The sequence below is a fragment of the Bos javanicus genome, chromosome 19 (assembly GCF_032452875.1).
Source record: "Bos javanicus breed banteng chromosome 19, ARS-OSU_banteng_1.0, whole genome shotgun sequence".
NCBI lineage: Eukaryota > Metazoa > Chordata > Mammalia > Artiodactyla > Bovidae > Bos > Bos javanicus.
In genome coordinates, this window is record NC_083886.1 from 28755917 (window position 1) to 28765771 (window position 9855).

At 51.5% G+C, this 9855-nt stretch overlaps 2 protein-coding genes and 4 non-coding genes across 6 annotated transcripts; all 6 read left to right on the plus strand.

Moving 5' to 3' along the window:
* Nucleotides 1-273: 273 nt before the first annotated feature.
* On the plus strand, nt 274-6364 carry EIF4A1 (eukaryotic translation initiation factor 4A1). Its single transcript, XM_061389663.1, has 11 exons — nt 274-393; nt 1779-1827; nt 2244-2376; nt 2839-2978; nt 3911-4079; nt 4409-4518; nt 4681-4824; nt 4907-5044; nt 5165-5254; nt 5513-5592; nt 5700-6364. Exons 1-11 carry the CDS (start codon nt 371-373, stop codon nt 5842-5844), a joined length of 1221 nt encoding a protein of 406 aa, XP_061245647.1. The 5' UTR covers nt 274-370; the 3' UTR covers nt 5845-6364.
* LOC133233150 (small nucleolar RNA SNORA48) lies at nt 2411-2545 on the plus strand. Its single transcript, XR_009731626.1, has one exon. It is a non-coding gene; the product is annotated as a small nucleolar RNA SNORA48 (small nucleolar RNA).
* Nucleotides 3263-3407, plus strand: LOC133233151 (small nucleolar RNA SNORA48). The gene has a single exon (XR_009731627.1). It is a non-coding gene; the product is annotated as a small nucleolar RNA SNORA48 (small nucleolar RNA).
* On the plus strand, nt 4175-4315 carry LOC133233169 (small nucleolar RNA SNORD10). Its single transcript, XR_009731644.1, has one exon. It is a non-coding gene; the product is annotated as a small nucleolar RNA SNORD10 (small nucleolar RNA).
* Nucleotides 5300-5443, plus strand: LOC133233126 (small nucleolar RNA SNORA67). Its single transcript, XR_009731602.1, has one exon. It is a non-coding gene; the product is annotated as a small nucleolar RNA SNORA67 (small nucleolar RNA).
* Nucleotides 6365-6867: 503 nt separating the features above from the next.
* On the plus strand, nt 6868-8937 carry CD68 (CD68 molecule). Its single transcript, XM_061389666.1, has 6 exons — nt 6868-7004; nt 7083-7543; nt 7711-7830; nt 7950-8022; nt 8135-8305; nt 8601-8937. The coding sequence occupies exons 1-6, from the start codon at nt 6956-6958 to the stop codon at nt 8732-8734; spliced, it is 1008 nt and encodes a 335-aa protein (XP_061245650.1). The 5' UTR covers nt 6868-6955; the 3' UTR covers nt 8735-8937.
* Nucleotides 8938-9855: the final 918 nt, after the last annotated feature.

Below are 9855 nucleotides of genomic sequence, written 5' to 3' on the forward strand. Positions count from 1 at the left end.
TCGCCCCCTTTGCCTGATAGGGCGCGCTAGGCCACATGACCAGGGCACTATCGCCTCCGCACGTGTAGGGGTGCAGGGCCCCAAGATGGCTGCCAGGCCTCGAGGCCTGACTACAGTATGTCACTTCCGTACCGGCAAGAAAGGCGGGTCCTTTAGCCAATGAGGCTGCGGGGCGGGTCTTCATCTTGATAGGCGCTCAAGTTATCCAATGGTGGCTGCGTGCCAGGGCGCCTACGAATTGACGTCACGCCGGGTTGCTGAGAGGCGGCAGGCGGGGCCGAGGCGGTCAAGCCAATGTGATGGCTGGGGCGGGGTCGGGCGCTCTATAAGTTGTCGATAGGCGGGCACTCCGCCCTAGTTTCTAAGGATCATGTCTGCGAGTCAGGATTCCCGGTAAGAAAGATATTTGCAAGAGGTTGTGGCTACTTACCTTGCTACCCTTTCCGAAGACTCCAGTGGGGGTAGCTGAGGCCCCCCAAGCCCCAGGCCCCCCAGGGTTGAGGGGAGACTCAGGACGGGAGGATCCGTCGCGTGGGGGGGGGGGGTGAGGGGCGGGTCCACGACCGACGTTGCCGCCAGGCCCTGGGAGAGGCCGAGGACAGCTTGGCTTTCGGGACCTAGCTCGCAAGGTTAGTGAGGGACCCTCGACCGACGCAGTGCGCGAAGCCCCATCACTGAGTCGGGCGGCGAGGTCGCGACTTTTAGTGGGGAAAGGTAGAGGCGGGCGTGCGTGGCCCGAAGCCGCCGGTCCGATTGCCTCACTACCGGAGGGAGGGCTCGCGCGCTTGGGGTTCCGGAGGATTCTGACGGTACCACTCGCCGAAGGCGGGGGTCCTTAGGTCTGTAAATCCAGTCGCTTACTCGCGTGGAGCTATGGGTTGGGGGGAGAAGAAGCCGGCCGTTCAGTGTGCTGGTTTTCTTGACGGCCAGGACCGAGCCTAATCCCGAGGAGCGGCCGCGTGAGGCACCGGGAGCCCACCCGGCGCCGGGCGGGCGGGTCCATTTTGCCGCACAAGTCGGGCAATTGGCAAACTGCGGATGGGCAGGTCCACTTTACTTCAGGGGTGAGCGGCCTGAGGTATGGGAGGGCGACGCCATTTCGCGACGGGGGCGGGCGGGATGTGGATTGTTCCCTGTAGGCGGGGGGGGGGGGGGGCGTCGCCGGGTGGTCGAGGGAGCAAGCACATGGCTGCTCGAGGCGTTCCCCTCCCCCAGTCCGCTTCGCTGCTAAGTGTTGTGCAATCTACCCCTTTGCTAGCTCGGCTGGGGCTCATTGTGCGTGAGGCCGCCACCGCCCGCGGCCTCCCACATCCGGGCACTGCGAGGGGGGGAGATGGGCTGGAGGGAGTGGGGGAGGTGCGGGCGGTGTGACGTGGGGGGAAGGGGATGTCCTACCCCGGCGTCTGGGAGGTGGAGGGCGGGATTTCCGGCAGGCAGGGGCCACGGTGGGAGGTGCACGCGCTTGGGTTTGGAGCGCCGGACCCGGGACACGTGGCCCAGGAGGCAAGCACCACCTCCGCGCCCCTTAAGCGCAGCGCAGTTCTTCCAGCCTTGGGGTCTTCACGGAGCGTTACTCCATCTTGTCGGGGGTGGCTTGTCCTGAGCCGCTCCCGGGATGGGGCAAAGGCTTGACTCAGTTGTAAAATGACTTGCGTCTTACGGGAACTCGTGGGGGTTGGAATAGGGAGTGCAGGCTGATGGCATCATGCAAAGCCGGTTGCTGGTAGGAAGAGATTGACTGTCAGGATTTCTACATACTCCTGTTTTTAAACCAACAGATCTAGAGACAATGGCCCCGATGGGATGGAACCCGAAGGCGTCATCGAGGTGAGGCTGGATCCCTCCCACCATTATCTTTTCAAGTCTGGGAAAGCCAGTGGTAGTAGCATTATTTCGATTTTGCACTGGGGGTTTAATGAATAAAACCAGAACCCAGGATTCAACTGTGCTTAGTTTAAAACCCCCAGATAGGTAGGATTCTGATTCCTTTATGGTAATACATAATGCTTAATGTTTGAGACATATCATCCAAATTCTGTTCTCCCTTGTATTAACAGCCAGCTTCACTGTTTACAGGTGGGCTGACCCCCTAGGGTGGTTTCCCAGGCTGAGTAGAACCAACCAGCTGGCTTCCTTGGGTTGAAGAGAGTGTGGTTTCTGAAGTTTTGGTGCAGGTACAGGGGCTTGTTTGCTCTTAGACAGGAGCACAGCCCCATATCTCTGGATTCTTTTGCTTCCTGCAGAGTAACTGGAATGAGATTGTCGACAGCTTTGATGACATGAACCTCTCAGAGTCACTCCTCCGTGGCATATATGCCTATGGTTTTGAGAAGCCCTCTGCCATTCAGCAGCGAGCCATTCTTCCTTGTATCAAGGGTAAGATCCCTCTGCCCTAGAACAAGTTCTGAACTGTCCCTGACCTGGGTAGAGTGGCACCTGGTTGGTGGCGCCTGTCTCATATCAGTGAGGGACAAAACAACTCCTTGTTTATCCCAGCTTGGCTTTTGCTCTGTGCCCATGCCTGGTTCATGCCCTGGACACATGGATTGACTACTGGTTTAATCTCTGAGGTAGTGTTTTGGCCATATCATGTTGGCTTTTTACAGATACATTTCTAGACTAATTTTGTTGCAGTACTAAATGACTGAAACTTGGCTTAGTTTTCAGTTCTGTTCCTGTTTGGGTACTATGTTGTCAAAAAGTCTGAAGCACTTACTGCTGAGCACATAACATCTTTGTTGGTTGCTTATTGATCTCATTCAGCAGGGCTTTTGAATGTCCCATGATTCCCAAGAATGCTTTCTACCATATCAAATTTCTCTCCCAATTTGTGTTTAGGTTATGATGTGATTGCTCAAGCCCAATCTGGGACTGGGAAAACGGCCACTTTTGCCATATCAATTCTGCAACAGATTGAATTAGATCTAAAGGCCACCCAGGCCTTGGTCCTGGCACCCACTAGAGAGTTGGCCCAGCAGGTGAGTTTACTTTCCTTCTCTTGAGGGACTCATTTAGAAATGATCTGCAGAAACCAGAAGTATGTACCCTAACTACTACTGTTTCTAGAACTGAAGTAAGGGGAAAACAGGTGATGTGAAGTTGGTTGATGACTTCCAGGTCTCAAGACTTCCTAGATTAATTATAAGCTTTTTTCTAACCAAACACTAAAAGCATCCCTTACTCCACCCATTTCCTGAGTCAGATGAAAAGGCTGCTGGGTGGAGCCTAGCTGGCTCAGCAAGTTTGGCCATTTTATGAACAAACTCCCTGGCAATGGGCAAAGAGGCACCTGGTTGGTGGTGTTGCTCTTATATCAGTCAGGGGCAAAGCAGATGTCTAGTCCTTTGTTCATCCTAGCTTGATGCCTGGATTGGTGGCCAGAGCTATTTCATGCCTGGGGCACATAAAATGTAGGGCTGTTTTCCTTAGTCTTAAAAAGATGAGAAACCCCTGTCTCATAAGTTGACTGCTAATTGAGTTTAAGGGAATGTATTCTTGTAATGTTCTATGGAGGTATCATGGTCATTCTGTGCCTGACTTCTGAACAAAGATAATGTAAGCAAGAAGTTACCATAAAGCTCTCCTCTGGGGCCTTAGGGTCTAGAATATGATTCGAAAATGAAGATTTAACATAGGTTCTATGGCAGGAGTACAAGAGGATACAGGTGACCATATAGAAATTATTTCAGGGCTATTTTTGTGAGTCAGTGTGTACATTGAAGAACCATCCTGAGTTCAAATTCTGAGTCTGCCTTTTATCAGCAGAGATCTTAGTCTTACATGGTATGTTCACCGGTTTCTTGCTTGAGGGCGGTTAACTTAATAGTGTTAGGTCTCAAAAGTTGGAAAGAATGACTTTAAAATGGGGCCTGGCAGTTGGAGCTAAGGCACTGTTCTTATTCTGATTCAGATACAGAAGGTAGTTATGGCCTTAGGAGATTACATGGGTGCCTCGTGCCATGCCTGCATTGGGGGTACCAATGTACGTGCTGAGGTGCAGAAGCTGCAGATGGAAGCCCCCCATATCATCGTGGGTACCCCAGGCCGTGTGTTCGACATGCTTAACCGGAGATACTTGTGTGAGTGCATCAGTTTTCTAGTCCTCTGGGTCACTTCCCTATGTGTGCTTAGTTTGGCTATAATTTCATTCCCAATGATATCCTCTGAAAGAGCTGCTCTGTGATGAACTCCATGCGTGTCATCTGAGCCTGGCTTCCCTGTCATCTCAGCCCAGGTAGTGTTCTACTTCCCAAGGCTGTTGTCTGGCCTGGAAAGGGGATCCCAGGCAAAGGATCAACCTTTGTATTCTGAGAGCAGAAGACTGCCTATGCTCTGTTCTTTATCAGGATAGTTAGGTATATTTCAGATTTTTTAATAACTACCCGTTGGTGTTTCCTTTTTCTTGTAGCTCCCAAATACATCAAGATGTTTGTACTGGATGAAGCTGATGAAATGTTAAGCCGTGGATTCAAGGACCAGATCTATGACATATTCCAGAAGCTCAACAGCAACACCCAGGTGAGGACAGGACATTGGGGTTGTCTTGCTTGTATGGCTGATAGCTTTGCATACAGGTTGTGGTATGCTTGGGGGTGATGATAGGAGCATTTATCAACTGCCAGGGAAACCATGGAATTCTAGAGTATTCCCTACCCTGAAGCTGATTTTATTTTTCATTAGGTGGTTTTGCTGTCAGCTACAATGCCTTCTGATGTGCTTGAGGTGACCAAGAAGTTCATGAGGGACCCAATTAGAATTCTTGTCAAGAAGGAAGAGTTGACGCTGGAGGGTATCCGTCAGTTCTACATCAATGTGGAACGAGAGGTGGGGCCCAGTGCAGGAGGCGGACCTGGTGGTGAGTTGTTGGGTATAGCCCCTGACTGATCTCCCCACCCCCACCCCCCAGGAGTGGAAGCTGGACACACTGTGCGACTTGTATGAAACCCTGACCATTACCCAGGCAGTCATCTTCATCAACACCCGAAGGAAGGTGGATTGGCTCACCGAGAAGATGCATGCCCGAGACTTCACCGTCTCTGCCATGGTGAGGTTTCTCTGCGTCATTTACCAGCACAGTAAAACATGGCAGAGTATTACTTACAGCCAGTTCTCTCAGAAGCAACAGACCTACCCTTTACATACACCATTTCATTTCCTGTTTTAGCACGGAGACATGGACCAAAAAGAACGAGACGTTATCATGAGGGAGTTCCGCTCTGGCTCTAGCAGAGTATTGATTACCACTGACCTACTGGTGAGTAGAGGGGCATTTGGACAAGACTGGAAGGAAGAGGAGAGAATCCAAGTTGATTCCCTCTTCCAAGGGGCCTACTAGTGCCCCTCTTCAGGAAAGTAGCAACTTGGAATAAAATCTGGCACGCCTCAGGCTTCTGAGGAAAAGGGGGTGTTTATTTCCTTTGCCTGCCTTTGGCTGCCTACATGTATGGTTAATTTCTGGATAGACTTGTGCTTTCTCATTCACACCCTGAAACTGCCTTCTTTCTTTACATAGGCCAGAGGCATTGATGTACAGCAAGTTTCCTTAGTCATCAACTATGACCTCCCCACCAATAGGGAAAACTATATCCACAGGTAAATGAAAATCTGGTCTTGTTAACCAACCCAGTTCCCCTCTTGCCCAGTCCTCCCTACAGAGAAGCTTCTGATTTTTCTATTTTCCTTATCCTCACTTGTTCCAGAATTGGTCGTGGCGGACGTTTCGGCCGTAAGGGTGTGGCTATTAACATGGTGACAGAAGAGGACAAGAGGACTCTTCGAGACATCGAGACCTTCTATAACACCTCCATTGAGGAAATGCCCCTCAATGTTGCTGACCTCATCTGAGGGGGGGCTGTTGTGCTACCTAGCACCAGCCGGGGATGAAACCTTGGAGGGGGCTGAGGAGCAGCAGGAGGGGGGAGGGAAGGGAGCCAAGGGATGGACATCTTGTCATTTTTTTCTTTTTTTTTTTCTTTGACTCTTTGAATAAATGTCACTTTTTGAGGCAAAAGAAGGAACCGTGAACATTTTAGACACCCTTTTCTTTGGGGTAGGCGCCGTCTTCTTCTCCCAAAAACACTAATCCATTTCCCTAACCTAGTCAACCTCCAAACCCCAGAGGCTCTCCCACCCCAGCTGAATTCCTCTGAAAACATTCATTCAGTAGGGGCTACAATTTTGCTCCACCTCATCTGCTGGGCCAAATCTGGAGGGTGAACCCCTGAGCTAGGTAGCCCAGGGGGTTGTCCTCAGGTTGGAGGAGCAGGGGAGAGAAAATGGTAGCCATTTTTACATTGTTTTGTATAGTATTTATTGATTCAGGAAACAAACACAAAATTCTGAATAAAATGACTTGGAAACTGCCTGCCTTGGCTTCTCATTTCTTCCCTCCCACCTGCTCTTGGGTACAGCTCTACTGCCCCCACTGCCCCCATCCCTGCTAATAGTTACTTTCTGTTGTGCTTTCTTGTTGACTGGAAAATGGTCATGTTAACTAGCGGGTATGACCTTTCCATAGGGGTTGAGCAAGGACCATCATAAGCACCTCACATGTCTCAGCAAAGAGGAAGTGATGGAGGCAAAAGGGAGTGCTCTGAATTTACATCCTAGTGAGCTCTCCCATAGAGGGGCTGCTGCCTCTCTAATCACTTGTTGCAACTGCCAAGCATATTTTGCTGAGGAAGACAAATCCATAAGGATCAACTTCCCCAAAACTCCCCATCTCGCTACCCACATGATGCAGCTAGCTCCTTTGGTGACACCAGGGCCAATCACTTAATGACTAAGAGATCACGGTGGCCGGGGCTGAGGTGCCTGAGTCAGGCTGGGGGTGGGATGAGTTAACAGGAAGTCCGAGATTTCCTCTTTTTTCCAAACAGAAGGCAGAGGGTACAGGGTTGGTTGAGCAGGCAGCTGGTACTAACACTGGTGGACTTGGGGTGAAGGCTGTTCTGTCATGAGGTTGGCTGTGTTCTTCTCTGGGGCCTTGCTGGGGCTACTAGCAGGTAAGGAGGAAGGGGACGGGGAGGAGGGCCCCTGGGAAGAAGCCTGCCCTGGGTTGCTAACCAGTTTTTTCCTCAAAGCCCAGGGGACAGGGAATGACTGTCCTCATAAAAAATCCGCCACTCTGCTGCCATCCTTCACGGTGACACCTACAGCTACAGAAAGCACGCCAAGCCCTGGAACAACCAGCCACAGAACTACCAAGAGCCACAGAACCACCACTTGGAGAATCTCCACCACCACGCATACAACCAACACCACAGGAACCACCAGCGGCGAGTCCCCAACAGCCACTCATAGTCCTGCTACCACCACCAGTCATCAGAATACTACAGTTCATCCAACAAGCAACATTACTGCCACGAGTCCAGGACCCTCCACCAGATCCCCCCACCCAGAACCACCACCCTCTCCAAGTCCTAGCCCAGGCTCCAAGGAGGCAATAGGAGACTACACTTGGAGTAATGGTTCCCAGCCCTGCGTCCGGCTCCAAGCCCAGATTCAGATTCGAGTTTTGTACCCAACCCAGGGTGGAGGAGAGGTAAAGCTAAAAGAGTGGAGGACATAAAGGGAAGGGGCTGAAGTCTGATATGATTCAGAAGTGGGGGAGGAAGAGCAGAGGAGGAGACAAATACAGATTGAAGACAATGGGAACATGGAATGGCAGAGCTGTGTAGTCTTGTGACCTCTCATCTTTAATTTCTACAGGCCTGGGGCATCTCTGTACTGAACCCCAACAGAACCAAGGCCCAGGGGGGCTGTGAAGGTGCCCATTCCCACTTGCTCCTCTCATTCCCATCCGGACAGCTCAGCTTCGGATTCAAGCAGGTATTAACCCTCATCTCTCCCTGTCACCCTATCACTACCAACCTCTTGCCATACCCTTTACTCTATACCTGGATGCAACTCCCCCCTGCTGCCCTGAGTCTTCCTGGTTGCCTCCCCAGGATCCACTGCAGAGCGCAGTCTACCTGAACTATATGGCTGTGGAGTACAACGTGTCCTTCCCCCAGGCAGTGCGTGAGTAACCTTCCCTTTCTCACCACTTGCACTAGATATTTGGGTTCCTGAAGGGACCCAGGCTAGTGGGTGGAGATGTGGATATGGAGCTAACTCTTCCTCATTCTTTTAGAGTGGACATTCTCAGTTCAGAACTCATCCCTCCGAGATCTCCAAACCCCCCTGGGCCAGAGCTTCAGTTGCAGAAATGCAAGCATCATTGTTTCACCAGCTTTACACCTTGATCTGCTCTCCCTGAAGCTACAAGCTGCTCAGCTGTCCCCCTCAGGGGCCTTTGGACCAAGTAAGACCTACTTCTTCCCGCCTCGAATTTTCCCATTGCACTGAAAGCCCCCACCCAGGCTTATAAATCTCCCTCCTTGCACCCCCAAATCTCCTCCTCTCAAGCTTGTCACAGCTGGGGTAACTGTCCTTCCTCCTCCATAAGGCTCTCCCCAGGCTCCCCTTTGTTTCCCGCTCCGAGACATCTAGGTGAGCGCCTACCAATCTCTACTTCCCAACATCCCCTACATTCCTTCCTCCCACCTTGATCCCAACCACCACCACTGTGACACCCACTTGACCTGTCTTTCCACCAGGTTTCTCTTGTCCCAATGATAAGTCCATCTTGCTGCCTCTCATCATCGGCCTGATCTTACTCGGCCTCCTCACCCTGGTGCTTGTTACCTTCTGCATCATCCGAAGACGCCCACCCACTTACCAGCCCCTCTGAGCATGTCTCAATATCCAGGGCACCAGGAGGTCCTTTCATTTCTCATCACTCAACTGACTTAAAGAGATAAAAGGTATCATCCTTCTCTATCTTGATGAACAAAGAGATAATGCAATTGGGAAGGATGAGGGAAAAGATGTTTATTAAATATGACTGATTCCCCATCTCCCATGGGAAAATAATAAAACTAGCTCAAATCTTTATCCTTGGTTTTCCTTGTCCTTCCTGCCAGAATTAAAAGCCGTTAAGTTTCTTGTCACACACCTTTTGGTACCTTCCATGGTTGAGTCTAAGGGTCCTAGAAACAGCTCACCAGGTGCGATGAAAATGTCACTTTGTGGTGCAATGTCCTCATGGATTCCTCCTTCAAAGTCTGGCACAGCTGTTGTCAAACTGGCCTTGCCTCCCTTGCTCCTCTTTTCCTGGGGTCTCTGGCTGTTCCAGTTACCTCTCCTCCAATCCAGGGGAGCCACCCATCCCAGCAGCCTGTCAAATGCTCTGCCCTACCAACTGTGTCCGAGCTAGCGAACAACCCAGATTAAACTCTGGCTGCATCTGGGATGCTCCTATCTCACCTGCAAAGGATTTTCATCAACCACAGGAGCAATATGTACTGTGACTTCCATAAAATATCCTTTACGCTCCTGGGCAATCCACAGTCCCTGGTGGTGGTGCCCCCTAGTGGTGGTGGGTGGCACCCCTAGGACAGCCCCAGTGTGGATTCTAAAAAGGATCTCCCCGACCGCCCTAGCCTGAACGACCAGACCAGGAAGTGCTAAATTCCCCTTTACAGTTCATGGCCCTGTGAGCATCGCCAGGGCCAATATGGGGCCCTTCCAATTGTAGGAGCCTTATAAAGCTACAGAAAGCAGCCGCCGAGACCGGCAGACCCACCCCTTTTGAGGGAGCTCGTGTCCGAGACCCAGCAAACACACCACCGCCTTGCGACACCTCGTAAGACCCTGCAGACTGTGGCGCAGGAGTCACCGAAGGGTGTGGTATTCCCAGCAGGTGCCCAGCCACCAGAGCGCGATGACCAGTGCCATCTCCACCAAGACTTAGTGTCCGGGCACTGGGTGCCAGAAGGCATCGCTACTGCTGGGTAGTCTTGAGATGTCCCT

Excerpts from the sequence above, each read along its gene's own strand:
- EIF4A1 (XM_061389663.1), top strand. The coding sequence starts at position 371 with ATGTCTGCGAGTCAGGATTCCCG. Across the intron at positions 2,979-3,910 it reads CTAGAGAGTTGGCCCAGCAG|ATACAGAAGGTAGTTATGGC; the intron begins GTGAGTTTACTT and ends ATTCTGATTCAG. Across the intron at positions 5,593-5,699 it reads AGGGAAAACTATATCCACAG|AATTGGTCGTGGCGGACGTT; the intron begins GTAAATGAAAAT and ends CACTTGTTCCAG.
- CD68 (XM_061389666.1), top strand. The coding sequence starts at position 6,956 with ATGAGGTTGGCTGTGTTCTTCTCTGGGGCCTTGCTGGGGCTACTAGCA. Across the intron at positions 7,544-7,710 it reads CAACCCAGGGTGGAGGAGAG|GCCTGGGGCATCTCTGTACT; the intron begins GTAAAGCTAAAA and ends TAATTTCTACAG. Across the intron at positions 7,831-7,949 it reads TCAGCTTCGGATTCAAGCAG|GATCCACTGCAGAGCGCAGT; the intron begins GTATTAACCCTC and ends TTGCCTCCCCAG.